The 15,909-nt window shown below is 39.0% G+C and overlaps 1 protein-coding gene across 9 annotated transcripts in view; it reads left to right on the forward strand.

Moving 5' to 3' along the window:
• The window catches only part of SH3KBP1 (SH3 domain containing kinase binding protein 1), a 300,059-nt gene that overhangs the window by 182,968 nt on the left and 101,182 nt on the right, over window positions 1–15,909 (forward strand). The window contains exon 1 of one of the 9 annotated variants that reach the window (XM_031445779.2): window positions 3,034–3,124. The exons of the other annotated variants lie outside the window; for them this stretch is intronic. Within the exon in view, the coding sequence (XP_031301639.1) occupies window positions 3,110–3,124 (15 nt within the window). The 5' untranslated portion in view covers window positions 3,034–3,109. Of the gene's footprint in view, window positions 1–3,033; window positions 3,125–15,909 lie in introns of those variants that run through there. 9 annotated transcript variants of the gene reach the window in all.

A 15,909-nucleotide genomic window follows, 5' to 3' on the forward strand; every position in this document is an offset into this window, starting at 1 on the left:
GGGAGAGAAGTGGGCATGTAGTAAAGTCATTATCGTGCAGAGAGTGTAGCTCAGTGGTAGAGTGTGTGCTTAGCATGCATGCGTTTCTGGGTTAAATCCCTAGTACCTCCATTAAATTTTTTTAATTTTTAAAAAAGAAAAAAAATGTTACCCTTTGTAAGTTAAAAAAGAAAGCAAAAATATATATGTAAAAAAAAGTCATTATGATGCAGGGGAAGTAGACTGGCAGAGGTATGTCCAAAACATCAAAGAGAACAGAGGAAGGACAATAGAGAATCTGCCTTTCCTGGAAGTCCAGAAGGAAGGGGTGGGATGTCGGGGAGATCTTTTCAAGAAAAGTGATGTTTGAGCAAAGTGTTAAAAGGTAACTGGGGTCCGTGGTGCCGGCAGTGTGTACATGGACAAGGAGAGAGTGGTTATGGAGAAGGGCTGGCTTTGGCTGGAGTGCAGGGGATGTGGGATTGGGGGGCAGTTGGAGGGGAGCCTGAGCCTCTTCCCCCAGGTCTCTGGCAGTCCACTCTCAAGCTGTGCTTCTGGGTGGGCTGGCAAGTTGGGGGAGGGGTTCCCTCGGGCCATGTAATGATCAGATTGGCACTTTAGAGAGATAACTGGGGAGGTGCTGGGCAGTGTGGACTGGAGTTGGGAGAGGAAGTCTCTGGGAGAGTTGCCAGTCCCAGGGCTCCGTGGTTGATGACTAATTGGCCAGGCACCAGGAACTTCTAGTAGCTCTTGGAAAGGGGCAGATGGGCCCACCTCATGCACACTCTTTGAGTTGGGCCGCCGTAGCCTGGGTTGGCAGCAGAACTGACAGAAGAGCCAAGTTTCCTTTCAAAGAAAACTCTTTTGTGTATTATGGAAAGCAAAAAGCCAGGAGTCAGCGTTCGACTATCTATGTTAAGAGCCAGGCTCAGGATAAAAAGATTAAAAAAATGAAATTGGGAGGGCCTTGTTAAGTACATTTATGTATATATACTCATGAGCAGCATCATGGGTGTCTATAAATCGCACGTATACATTTATTTATTTATGTATATGTGCACATTCAGACTTATCTTCTGAATTTGTTTTTTAATAATTTTTTTATTTTAGAATAGTTTTAGATTTATAGAAAAGTCAGGAAGTTAATACAGAGTTCCCACATACCCCACACCCAGTTTCCTCTGTTGTTAACATCTTACATAAATGTGGTACAGTTGTCCCAATTAATGAACCAATATTGATACATGATTATTAACTCAAGTCTGTCCTTTATTTAGATTTCCTTAGTTTTTACCTAAAGTTCCTTTTCTCTTCCAGGATCCCAGCCGGGATACCACATTACATTTGCTTACCCTGTCTCCCTGGGCTCCTCTGGGCTGTGACAGTTTCTCAGACCTGCTATGTCTTTGATAACCTTGGCAATTTGGGGGAGTTTTGTAGGATGTCCTTAAATTGGCATTTGCCTAATGTTTTCCTCATGATCGTGCTGAAGTGATGAGTTTCAAGGAGGAAGACCACAGAGGTGTAGGGCCCTCCTCATCATATCGGCTCAAGGGTACATTCTCTCCACGTGACTTCTCACTGCTGATGTTGACCTCCATCACTTGGCTGAGGTGGTGTTCGTCAGGTCTCTCCACTGTCAAGCTGGTATGTTTTTTTCCCCTTTTCTACATTCGACTTTTTGAAAAGAAGTAATGATGTGCCCCTTACCCTTAAGGAGCGAGGAATTAAGCTTAGCTCCTTTAGGGAGGAGTATCTGTGTTAATTCTTCTTCTGCACAGATTATTTGTCTCATCTCTCCCATCCTAATTAGGTCTTGATAAGGTGATTTCTTATCTGTCCTCTGATTCCACATACTAATTCAGTGGCACTTGCATCACACTTGCCATTTACAGCCAAGTGACATTTCCCACATGTTCTTTGGCGTGTTACACGAACAGATCTAGGTCTTACTCACCCAAGCAGATTGCCAGTTTCTCGAGGACTGGGACAGCATCTTATTCAAAGCTCCTTACACACCACGAGTGGTTAATAAATCTCGAATAAATGCTAAATTTAAAAATTAAGCATACTTAATAACAGACCAGTCATCCAAGTCTATGTATATGAGAACTGTGGTCAGGTGAGGATACTGTTGATATGTGGTATCCTGCTTTGTAAAGTCGTCATGAATTTGTCATAGTAGCTAATAGGCTACTTACTGTGTGCCGGGCACTTTTATAAGCCCTTTACTTATATTACTTATTTAATCTTCCAGACAACCCTGTATCTTGGTGTTATTATCCCCATTTTATAGATCAGGAAACTGAGGTGAACAGGGGTTAAATAAGCTGCTCAAGATCACACAACCAGGAAGTGACCCAGCTGGGAATTTGATCTCAGACATTCTGGCTCTTCGAGTTTTGAACTCTTAACCACTGGGCTCTGAATTCATTACAATGGTAATTAAAATGATATCTCATCTGGGGAAGAAACAGGATTGCTCTTGAAACACTTTATTCCAACCTGTTAGGATACTAGGATACGGCTGATGACATGACTGGCAACAGTCTTGCTCTGTTTTTCCTAGGGGAAGTGTTTCTATAAAGGCACGGCTGTTTTTCCTTCTTCAGTTCTTTTTTTACTGTGTAATTTCTGTGTCGTACAGCTAATTTGATTTCTTTAAAATACAGGCATTTCCACGATGGGCATTTCATTGTACAAACCATATATTTTCGACCTCCCTCGTCCCCTTCCAGTCATGTTATCTGTTGAGAGTGGGCTTTTTATTTTTCTTGCTGACGTTTTTAAACAGGAGTGGTGGCTAGGTCCTGCCAAATAAACACTCCCCGGTGTGTTCCTTGTCCGGATGGTCACACCTGTGGGTTGGAGGCGGCAGCCTGGATTCTTGCAGCGATGCGGGCGAGGGAGGAGGACTTCTCGCGAAGCCACCCAAGCCATGAATCGGCTCTGGCTTCCTGAACCATAAACAAATGCGAGCTTTGTTCTCCCCATTGCTCATTTGGTCCCAAGTATGACTCAGGGTTAGGCTGGGTCCTTCAGGCTCTGTGCCTTTGGCTGTTGGAAGGAAGTGGGAGGGTTCCAGGGTAGTTCTGGGACCTTTTCAAACTGAAGAGAGGAGGCTGCCTGCATGATGGGAGAAGAGGTATTTCCTTTTCTTTTTTTCTTTTTTTTTTCTTTTAGAGTTGGAATAAATTCCCTTCACTTATGTCTTATCTATACCATTCTGTAACAAGATTTGTAATGGGTTGGCCTTGGTGGGTTAAAATGAAGTGTTTGCAGCTAAGATCCCCCAAGGAGCAGGGGGCTGTGGATGTGCTAAGGAGCAACCTATAATGTGGAGGATTCTTCTCAAAAGTCAAATGCTGCACTGGAACTATTTAGCTGTTTTAAATGCCGCCCCCCCCCCCTTTGGTCAGTTCGGCCATTAATTTTTACAGATGTTTCCAATTTCTCTGTGTCTTGAGTTTTCATGTGCTCGTGCTACAGAGAGTAATTTGGATGGGCAGTTTGCACAAGCAGTAACTGTTACACCATGTCACCGAAATGTTTAGCAATTACAGATGTTTGTGCAGTAAACAAACCCAGCTTGCTCTCCAGGTTAGCTTAGGAGAGAGCACGTCCACGCAGAACGGGCCAGCTCTGGGGTGTATCTGTCTTGCGGGGTGTGGACGTTGAAGTTTTCCTGGGAAGTGGAGAAGCTGTGAGTAGTGACTTCTGGGTGCTGTTGAACTGCTTTTTATCAAGGTAAAGATTTTTGACTGATTTGGTAGTCCTGGCCATTTATATTCATTGGCTCATATACAGAGTAAAATAGAGACACTCAATTATTTGATTTTCTAAAAGTTTGCTGCTAATAGGTGGTCTGGTTTCTCTCTGTGAATTGTTCATATTTGTCTATCTAAAAGCAGAAGTCTGTCATTTTCCAAACACAAAATAAAATTCCCTAATTAAACCACAGGATAAGTGAGGCTTACAATGCGTCATATGTCTTCCATATTGCTGTTTCTCGTTGCAAAAAAATGTTAACGGGAGAGTTGGTGATATCTATAAAATATGTCCCTTTATGTCTTTCTTCTGTCAGCTTTAACTTACAATGTTTACAAAATTACAAAAAAAAAAGAAAAATAATATGACAAAAAGGAAGCAAATTATTTTAACACATTATTTTAAGAGTAGGAGGACTTCTTGAAAAGTTTTTTAATGGCGTCTGTTACTTGTAGAAGGGTGTGAGTGCAGGCAGCAGTTGGCTAAAATAAAAAATAGATTAATCTGCAATGGCTTGAAAGAATTTTCCTATTGAAAGATACCTTAAATTTACTGATTATTATTATTGCTGGATGTTACCGATCTGAGTTCTGAAAAGTAAAAATCAGAATTAGGTATTTATGTGCAAAATTCACATGGTGACTCTTCATTTGGGAAATGAGCGAAAACTTGATGGATTGTAAGTTGTGAAATATGGAAAAGTCTTGGCGATGGCATTGGCTTCTCTCGAGAGAGAGCTTTTTTTGTCTCCCTCAGACTAGGGCCGGGAGATGGGACAGGAAGGGTGGCCCCTAGGACCTTTAAAGGTTGGTGACCTATAAACTACTCATTGTGCTGAGTGCCCCCCAAACTTTTTGCTTGTTTGTTTCTCAAAATGGAAATAGCTGTTATTTCTCTGACTACAGGAGCCCTTTGCAACAATTTTAATAATAATAAAAACTGAAAGTTACAGAATGTGAAGAAACAAATAGAAATGGCCCTTAATCCTATTACCCAGGAGTAACTATAGTCACCATTTTATATGTATCCTTGCAGACTTTTATCTGAGCCTGACTGTACATGCAGTACACACATCACTCTTCATACAATAATGAGGTCATATTCAATGTCACCTGTTTTTAAAACTTAACATATTATGGGCCCCCCTTTTCTGTCAGATAGCTGCATGATCATTCATTGTCAAGATGTGCCACCACTTACCGAACTAATCCCCATGCAGTAACTATTTAGGTTGCTGTCATATTTTTAATATGAAAAACAACATTCTTGTATATGCATCATTGTACCTTCCCTGATTATTCCCTTTGGCTGAATTTTTAAAAGAGGAATTTACAGGCTCACTTAATTCTGCTTTGTTTTGTTTTCAATGAAAATAACCCAAGTATACAGTTAAAAAAAATCCAACAGAACAAAACTAAGACTTTCTCAATCCCACACTCAGCTTTACTTCCCAGTGGAAATCCCCATAAAAGCTTTCTGTGTACTCTGTAAAAATGTAGAATCTTTTTATTGTGGTAAAATATATATAACACAATACCATTTTATTCCTTTTTAAATGTACAATTCAGTGGCATAAAATATATTCACATCATTATACAACCATCATCACCATCCATCTCCAGAACTTTATCATCCCAAACAGAAACTTTGTACTCATTAAATGATAACTCTCAATCCCCTTCCCCTTCCCCCATTCTACTTTCTGTCTCTACCAATTTGACTACTCATATAAATGCATTCATAAAATATTTGCCCTCATATAAATGGATTCATAAAATATTTGCCCTTTTGTGGTTTATTTCAGTTAGCATAGTGTCTTCAAGGTTCATCCATGTTGTAGCATGTGTCAGCATTTCTTTCCTCTTTAAGGCTGAATAATACTCCATTGCACGGATATATCACAATTTGTTTAATCATTTCTCCATTGATAGACATTTAGGTTTTTCCACCTTTTGACTACTGTGAATAATGCTACAGTGAACACTGGCATACTCAAACCCTGTTTGAGTCCCTGCTTTTAGTTCTTTTGGGTATATCCCTAGGAGTGGAATCACTAGGTCATCTGGTAATTCTATTTTTAATTTTTGGGAGAACTGCCATACTGTTTTCCACAGTGGCTGTATCATTTTGCATTCCCACCAGCATTGCACAAGTGTTCTGGTTTCTCCAAATCCTTGCCAACACTTGTCATTTTCTGTTTGTTTTTTAAATAATAGCCATCCTAATGGGTGTGAAATGGTATTACATTGTGGTTGGAATCGGTGTTTACCATATGTTCATACTGCCTTTTACTAAGAGGAAAGGATATTGTTCTTCTTCTTAGAATAATGTGTTGAGGAAAATGTCTTCTGTCTGAGAATCCCCAATAACTGGCCAGTCGGTTACACAGTCCCAAGAGATTACAAATTGCTTAAAGGGAGGACTAGTTCCCCCTGTTCCTGCAGCTCCTGAAGAAAAGATGAGTGGAGGGCCTCAGTGGTTGGTTGGATTCAGAGGTTTAAGGGTGACGGGCTGCTGCCTCTCACCTAGCCCCACACAGGTTTTTAGAGAGCAGATTCCAAAGCATTCTTTGAGAAAAGATGAATTTCTCTTTTGCACTCTTTTAATTCTAAATACTAGTACCTGTGTTATCTTATGTTGTGGGGAAAAACAGTTTTATGATGGATTTTCTTTCCTCACCTTCTGCTCTGAAATTCCTTGGCAACAGGAAATGAAAGTCCTTCCTTTGACACATTAATTGCTGAAGCATTCATTTGCTTCAATTGGCATTCTTCAGTGGGGCAGGCTGAAGTATCTGTATTTTATCGTGGCTCGCTTTTATTCTTATATTAATAATTATTTCATAATATTTATAATCCTAGAGTTTGTAGACGCTTTTGGTTCCTGAAATTCCAGGTTTTAAAATTTTCTATGTGGCCATTAAAATGATGATGTTAATTTACCGAGCTTGTCCTTTTCTCTCTGAGATTTTTCACTAGCTGGAAAATGATGTTCTAGGCAACTAGACTTCAACAGGATGATTAAGTTTAATGTCCTATGAAAACTGACAACTTTAAAACAAGCCATCTAGCTTACTCTGCATGGTGGTATGTCTTTGCTTACATTTAAAGAATTTTGATCACAGAGATCAGATAGTCACTCAGCAACCTCTTTTTTACTTTTCTGTGGCATCTGAGGCCATTTAAAAACTATGAGATGACAGCCTATTCTCAACTCAGACTTTTAATGTTGGAGGCTAAATCCTAAATAAATGTATACTCACAAAAATGCTCTTGGATGCAGAAGTACAGGAACCCCTACTTACACCTCTAATAGAGATTTCTCTCTGTCTCAACTTGGGCTATAAAATTAACAATTTACATATTAGTAGTTTGCCAGAATTGCCTTAAGAGCTACTTCTTTATCAAAAGGCCATCGTTAAGCCATCTGACAGATGGCCTGTGACTCCAGAGTGTCGCCTCAATTAAACTAATCCTTGAATTTTTAGGAATAAAATAGGCAGTGCATGGAAAATTGAAGGCAGGCATTTGGGGTCCCAATCACTTAGACACTGTATTTCTGTTTTCCTCATTTAAGATGAGGAAGTTAGAGGTGGCAAAGATGGATTTACTGCCTCATTTTTTGTTTTCTTCTTTCACTTACTAAGCATTTTCACCCACCAGTGATTTTAATATGTTTTGCTCCATTTGTTTTGGTAGCATCTGCTCAGTCTTTTCTTTTTGTTTTGATTTCTTAGTTGAGGTTCTCATTTTTTCTCTCTGCTAGAGACAGCTTTTCTGAAACTTCTTGGGTATCTTTTCTAGACTATTAACAGAATTGATAATAAGGTAATGATGTAACATGTCAAGACTTTAGTTCCCGAAGTTGTCCAAATTTGTCCTCGTGGTACAGTACTTAACACTGTCCAGTTACTGTGTTGGGTGAGCTGGCCACATTAGATGTCTTATATGTCTCAGTTTTAGATTTAGTTTCTTTTGCTTCAAACCCCAGTATTCTCTCTACATCCAGGTGTTGTTAGAAGCAGAGAAGGTAGACTTGCTCATAATTTAGAACCCTATTTTTTCAAGTGATGTGAATACAGATACTGTTATTTTTGACTCAGAAGAGGCTGAGACATTACAAAGATGGTAACTCTATGCCTGTGCACGTAACTGATCTGCCTAAGCAGTACATGTTGTATTGTCGATTTGCAGTATAGAGGTGAGCAGCATGTAACTGATGGGTGACTTTACTATGCTTTCCAGTTAAGGATTATGGGATCTCTGACATTTTGGTGTAATTTTTGTATTCGTTGCCCAAGAGCTCAAACAACTCCAGGTTTTTCTGACTGGAGCCTTCAGTCATAGGTCATTAGGCAGGAGAGGAGAAAAGTGGTTCAGATAAGAGATGACAAGGGGTCTTGAGAAAATTAATGAAAAACCGAAAGATTTCCAGCTGGGTCGGGGGGCATCATAGGTTCCAGGTACTAAAAATGGTTTTATGGGGCCACAGAGCAGTATATTTGTGTGTAGCTCAAGCCTGACATTAGTCTAGAAACTCCTTATGAAATGAAGGTCTAACATGGGTTAATTGTCTTGTCATGAGATTGAATGACTAGGAAGAGGCAAGGGTATCCTAAGAGGCAATGACAGAAGACAGTGAATGAAGATTATTAGGAAACAAAAAATCAGAAGATTGCTCAGGAATGTGGAGAAGTGATGGTCATTGTGGCAAGGAGAGAAGGCTAAACAGAGTTGAGGGGGAAATGGAGAATTATGTGGGGGCTAATGGCTGACTGTTCTCTGGTACCATTGATGGTTGAAAAAAGGGGATCCCCCTTTAACTTGAGGCATGGTGGCCCACTGGGGAGTAAGGGATAAATAGCCAGTAGTGAGCACTGATAAGCTCTTCTTTGTCCTGTGGCAGGAAGGGTGTGGAAATCTTTCACTGAAAGTCCCGGTCGAATTGGGTAGATGATCATCTGAAACGCATCCGTCTGAAATGAATTAAGTATGATAACTCGGGAGTAGGGAATGGATTATAAACTCCAAAGCACCATTTCTGGTGTTTGTTCTCCTTTGTCACCATCTCCCGTGAATCTGTATTGTTTTCTCTGTGCCAAGCCTATAGTGAGCCTTTGTGGAAAGCACAAAGGGGAATTGCTGCTCTCGGGAACTCAAACGTGGAGAGCGCTGAAATGAACGTTCTCCATTGAATTTCTCAAGACTAGAAAATGCATCGATTGGGATATTTTGCTGTGCACATTGTCTTCCCCACACCCCCATAAAAAACCAAAATATACCTTTAGAAAATAACATATAACCACAAAAAGTGCCACTTAAGGAAACATATAATTAAAATAGGTGATTTCATGTTTTGTTTTGTCTTTTAAATGAGGGTTTTCTTCCTCTCTATTTTGTGTGATTCGGAGTTTTTGTATATGTTACAGAGAAAGACGAGGAGAATGGGAAAACATTTTAGTACAAGAAAATGAGAACATGCGAAATGAGTAATGAAAGACATACCATTTGTTCATATGGTGAGGATCTGATTTGCCTAAAACTCATCAGGCATCCTAAAGAGAATTTATAGCCTTAAGAGAACTCTTTTTCCTCCTGACACGTGCTACTAAACTAAAGTTTGAAGGAATGAATGAATATGAATGACAGCCAAGCACAGACTGAATTTTTGCTCCAGCAGCCCTGAAGTTATTCTACAAAAGGGTTCCTCTTAAAAGTGCATTTATTCAATTCATCCACACCACAAACTTGAATGCCATTTTTTTAAAAAGTTAGGCTTGATTCTTGAAAGGCTGCAAAATCCAACTATGTTCACATTAAGTGGAGATGACTGTCAGATAGCTGAGAAGTGAAAAGAACTGTGAAATCTGTATGACTTTTAAGGTTTTGATATACTTAAGTAAATAGTCCTAAGAGCAGGGGAAAAAAATCAAACCTTAAAATTTGGGCGGGGGGCTGGTTTTCACCACATTTATTTTTCTCTCCTGTTTGAGAAACTGTTTGTAATAATTACTTTGGTTTGTATTAAAAAGAGTTTTTACATGTGAAGAACTGGAGAACTGGTAGAAAACAGAACAATTAAGCTGTGGACCCTATGCCTATATAGATCACACTCCTTAAATCACGACTTCTTCATATCCTGGGAAATGAGGAATCTCTGAGGAATCATACATGAAAAACAGTTGCAAAGTAAATTCAACTCTTTTTACAGTCCCTTTCACATGTATGAATAGGAATTCGTGAGTTTAGTAAGAAGAGCAGGAAAAATATTTTTTGACTTTGAAAACATTTGATAAAATGACAGTACTTTATTGAGTGAACAGTGTTAATTGAAAATGACTTTATATCATTCACTTGGTCACTGAGGATATAAACTGATGAAAAACTATAAGTAACGTGATGATAAATGGCGGGGATGCTCTATATGAGTGGGATCTTGTCATAACTCGTTTTACAACTGATGTTCTTCACATCCTTACTGAAGACCTGGAAAAGGAAATATAATGACACACTAATGAAAGCTGCATGTTATTTCTAGTGAGGAAGTGTTGCAAATCAAGTCAGACCTTATGGAAAGGCATCGATAATGTGGAGAGATAGGCCATCCTTTTTAGCTGTGTTAGTGTGTGCTATTTTCTTAAAACTTTTATTGTAAAAGTCATCACTGGTTTGTAGAATCACTGGAAAGTAGAAAAATGAAAAAGAAAGTAAAAAAGGGCTAGAATTTAATTACCCTGGGGCCTACACTGTTGGCATTTTTTTTTTTTTTGTATTTACTTTTACTCGTCTTGCCCTACGTTTTTAACTGGTTGCGATCATACTACGACATGCATATTTTTTTCGTACACATAATTGTATATATTTTTTTCACTCAGCACTGTATATAATTTCCCATGTCATTACAAACTTTCAATAGACATCTTTTTAAAAGGCTGCAGAATGTTCAGTTTTACAGCTACAGATAGCTAGAGGGTCTGAGAGAGCTGGAGTCTGGTGGCTGCACTGACTCCTGTCAACATTATGCCTCAATCTCTCATATTATAGATGAGAACACAGCACTTTCTTGAAAACATAAAAATAAAAAATAACATAGGAAAGTAATTTGTGCTTGTGGGCCATGGAGCAGTAGGCCTTCTACAAAGGTTTGTTGAATTGGATGTGCTACCTATAGGATCCAAACAGAATTCCAGTTGGCCCTTCCTGGCTGGTTTTGAAAGAAGCCTTTAAGAGCAGCCTTTGGCAGGAAAGCCTGGCCCTTTCCAGGTAGAGGACTGTGAATTCAGCTTTTCACGTCGAAGTGTCTGTCAGTAATGTCCACGAGCGGCTTTAGAAATCTGTACCACGTGAGTTTATGGTCTCAGTTTGCCCCTGTTTCTTAACTGCCTTGGGAGGAGTATCTGTTTGGCCTAGCGATTTCGGATTTTTTCATCCGTGACTGAATGGGTGCCAGGCTTTGTAAAAGATGGCTTGGGGTGATTTTCTATGGTGGTGTGTTTGCTCCTGAGTATCAAACCGCTCAATAAAAGGCTTTCTGTTCTCTGACAACAGGCCGTTTTCTCCAGACACACGCCTTGTTTTTCCATCGTTAACAGTAGATAACAGTTTGGATGCCGCCAGAAGCATAGGCCTGTACTTGAGGGGCTTCTGGAACAGTCTTCCGGCCACTCGCTGTTGGGCGCCACCTTAACCAAAACTTTATTGACCTGAAAGCTCTGTGGGTTGTTGGCTCCAGTACTCATTTCTCCTCTGTGTTCTGTCTGCCTTTCTTCCCAGGCAGTGACTCCATGGTGATGGCTGTTGCTTTTCTTCTTTGCTCATTTTTCAGAATTACCGCTTTTCTCTGAGCCCATCTCTGCTGTGTGACTGTCTTGTAAAAGTTGCTCCAGGCTCTCCAGTCCCCAAGCAAAGAGACGGGGCGGTTAACCTGCTGTTTTAAAAAGCTGTTGTCATTGAAACAGTCATTCTTTGTAACTAGATTCATAAGGAGGCATTATGATGATTGATTTTTTTAATTTATTCAATAAAATTCAATAACCGTAATAATGATTAAGCACTTTATCTACATTTTTCCATTTAATCGTCTTAGAAAATCTATGAGGTACACATTATCTCCATTTCAGACAAGGAAACTGAGGTTTAGAGAGGTTAAGTAACTTGCCCAAGATCACGGAGCTGGTAAGTCTGATCTTAGAGAGGATTCCTACTTAATGGTAATTCACTCTTACCACCAGATGCTACCATGAAAGGGGGAATGGGTTGCTTTATTCCATTGTTCTGTCCCTAGCACCTAGCAAACGCATTGCATGTCGTACTTTTCTCCCTAAATCTGAATGTTTTTGGGGTTTTTTAATTACAAATTTTTATTGTAGTTGATTTATAATGTCCATTTCAGATATACAGCAAAATGATTCAGTGATACATATACAAACATATATATATATATATTTTCTTTTCAGATTCTTTTCCATTATAGGTTATTACAAGAAATTGAATATAGTTCCCTGTGCTATACAGTAGGTCCTTGTTGTTTATCTATTTTATATATAATAATGTATATCTGTTAATCCCCAACCCCTAATACATCCCTTCCAGCCCTTCCCCTTTTGGTAACTATAGTTTGTTTTCTATGTTGGTGAGTCTGTTTTTGGTTTGTAAATAGAATTTGTATCTTCTTTTTTTTTTAGATTCCACATGTAAGTGATATCATATATTTGTCTTTCTCTGTCTGACTTACTTCACTTAATATGATAATCTCTAGGTCCATCCATGTTGCTGCAGATGGCATTATTTCATTTCTTTTATAGCTGAGCAATATTTCATATGTGTGTGTGTGTGTGTGTGTGTGTATACACCCCACATCTTCTTTATCCATTCATCTGTTGTAAATCTGAGTGTTCTTTGATGAATGTTGAATTTATTGTTGACCGAACTAAATGATGAACATTGAGTACCTCTAGTGTGCAGGGCACATCACAGAATACAAGGATACCAAGACAGACTCCTTGCCCTGCAGCGCTTACAATCCCAGTCAGTTACACAGACACGTACATAAGCGGTCATAAGTAGAAGGCAGAGGGTAGTGAGTGCTGTTCCAGAGATTCAAAGTAAGTTCAGTAGGAACAGGGGAAAGTGAGAGAGAATTCCAACAATTGGCATCCAGGATACTTTCACGGAAGGCACACAATTTGGGTTCACCCTTTATTGTTTAATGTCTTAGTAACTAGTAACTGAAGTGCCCTGAGCTGAATTTGATCTCTTTTTGAAGGTCTCCGTTCTCGGAGCACCTTGGGGTCATCTTTCTAAGTATTCCGCTCTATGTCTAGAAGATGTAACCAAGGTAGTGCCTAAACTCTGAGTATATTTAGAAAATTCCTCTTTTGAATAAGTATGTGATGTGAACTCGTTCTTTCTAATAAAAATAAAATACAAAAACAATATCATTGAGTTTTTAACCTTTGATGCAGTTTTCTCTTCTCTCCTCCTGTAAAATTGGGGAGCCCAGATGAGGATTAAAGCCAGAGCTATCTAGCATTAGCCAGATGTAGAGATTGTTTTGATCAGCAGTAGGGTATCTTCCATAGAAGTAAAAGGAGCGTTTCCTGTAAGACTAAGGTGAGTTTCTGGACAAAGATGGGTTTTTTCTCTAACTCACCTTATTACATGCTGTCTGCACCCCTGATTATTTTTGTGGTTGAATATTAAATATCAGGATATCAGAGCCTCAGGAGCAATTTTTTGCCATTCTAGTCAATATTCCTATGTAGAGAGAGGCTTGTGAGGAAAGACGAGGATACCCTAAGCCTTTGAAAAAAAAAACTGTGGTGAAATAAACATGACATAAAATTTACCATTTTAATCATTGTTAAGTGTACAGTTCAGTGACAGTAACTACATTCACATTGGTACGCACCCATCACCACCATCCATCTCTAGAACGCCTTTCTTTTTTTTTTTTTTTTAATTTAATGTATTTTTATTGAAGTATAGTCAGTTTACAATGTGTCTTTTTCTGGTGTACAGCACAATAGTTCAGTCATATAGGAACATACATATATTTGTTTTTGTATTCTTTTTAACCAAGTTACTACAAGATATTGAATATAGTTCCCTGTGCTATACAGTATAAACTTGTTGTTTATCTATTTTATATATAGTAGTTAGTATATGCAAATCTTGAACTCCCAATTTATCCCTCCCAACGCCCTTTCCCCCAACCCAGTAACCATAAGTTTGTTTTCTGTCTTTGAGTCTGTTTCTATTTTGTAAATAAGTTTGTTTGTTTGTTTGTTTGTTTTTAAGATTTCACATACAAGTGTGATATCATATGGTATTTTTTCTTTCTCTTTCTGACTTACTTCACTTAGAATGACATTCTCCGGGTCCATCCATGTTGCTGCAAATGGCATTATTTTATTATTTTTATGGCCAAGTAGTATTCCACTGTATAAATATACCACAGCTTCTTTATCCAGTCATTTATCGATGGACATTTAGGTTGTTTCCATGTCTTGGCTATTGTAAATAGTGCTGCTATGAACATTGGGGTGCATGTATCTTTTTGAATTAAGGTTCCCTCTGGATATATGCCCAGGAGTGGGATTGCTGGATCGCATGGTAAGTCTATCTGTAGTCTTTTGAGGAATCTCCATACTGTTTTCCATAATGGCTGCACCAAATGACATTCCCACCAGTGTAGGAGGGTTCCCTTTTCTCCACACCCTCTCCAGCATTTATCGTTTGTGGACTTTTGAATAATGGCCATCCTGACTGGTGTGAGGTGATACCTCATTGTAGTTTTGATTTGCAGTTCTCTGATAATTCTAGAATGCCTTTCATCTTGCAAAACGGAAACTCTGTATCCAGTGACAACCCCTTCCTGCTGCCCCCAGCCCCTGACAATCACCATTCTACTTTATGTCTCTGTGAATTCTACTACTCTAGGTGTCTCACATGAGAGAAATCATACACTATTTTTTGTCCCTTTGTGGCTGGCTCATTTCACTTAGTGTAATGTCCTCAGGTTCATCTGTGTTGTACCATATATCAGAATTTCCTTCTCTTTAAGACTGAAAAATATTCCATTGTCTGCCCTAGCCTTTCAAGTAGCAGTTTGACTTGAAAACCGAGCAACAAAGCATTGCTCCAAGTATTACCTCTTTTCTGATGGAAACTATTTCATTTCCCTCCCTTACTGTGAAGGGCAGAAAAACTTCTCTCGAAATTCCTTTTGGGGGAAAGAAATTTACCATTTTTTGTCTCTAGCTTAAGACATTTATGGAGACATATTTGACTAAACTATTTACTTTAAATTTGTCCGATTAGAAAGATGCTTTTTCATATGTGTCAAGAGCTTCTTCTGTGCCTGTTTTTTTTTTTTTAATGTTTTCGTTTTCAGATGGTAGATTGATCGGTGTTTTAACAGTAAGCTAACTGTTCAAAACTACCACAGGCCTATGATTTTTTTCACTCATGTCACCACGCCAGCATCAGAGACCTGAGAAACACATTCACTGTGATTCTTCACGTTAGAGTAGATTTTCCACTGTGCTTCCCTGAGCCTCTCTAATCAGGGTCTGAACGTAATGTTCTTCGTACACCATTGGCACTCATTGCCTCTGTAGAATGCATGTATGTAGACTCAGGAACATAACAGAGTTTGGGTGTTCTTCCATCTGTATTCACACCAATTCACAATCACTGATGTATCCCTGCTGTGACTACGAAGTATGGACAAGTTGACAGTGTAAATATTCCTCCAGCCTCTCTTCTACATCCTTAGTTTCACTGTGTGTTAATTGAATTTATACAGCTAACTTGATTGGGAAATTAGGACTTGGTCCATGTATATACAGCAGGTTTCACGTTAAAGCAGTAGATGAACAAAACTCCAACTGGCCCTGTGGTATTCACTCCTGCCATCCTGTCATTCTCTCTTCCTCATCGACATTCTTCTTAAATTCTCCAAATGCATCTAAAAGGAAAGTCTTATTAATCAAAAGGTAAAACTCATCCTCTGGTAGAAGAAAGATTTAAGATTTCCTTTTATCTGTCATAGCAGTGGAAAATGGTCTCTTTAAAGCATAATGATGGGAAGGAGGGTATAGCTCAGTGGTAGAGCACGTGCTTAGCATATATGAGGTCCTGGGTTCAATCCCCAGTGCCG

The sequence above is a fragment of the Camelus dromedarius genome, chromosome X (assembly GCF_036321535.1).
Source record: "Camelus dromedarius isolate mCamDro1 chromosome X, mCamDro1.pat, whole genome shotgun sequence".
In the NCBI taxonomy this organism is placed as follows: Eukaryota; Metazoa; Chordata; class Mammalia; order Artiodactyla; family Camelidae; genus Camelus; species Camelus dromedarius.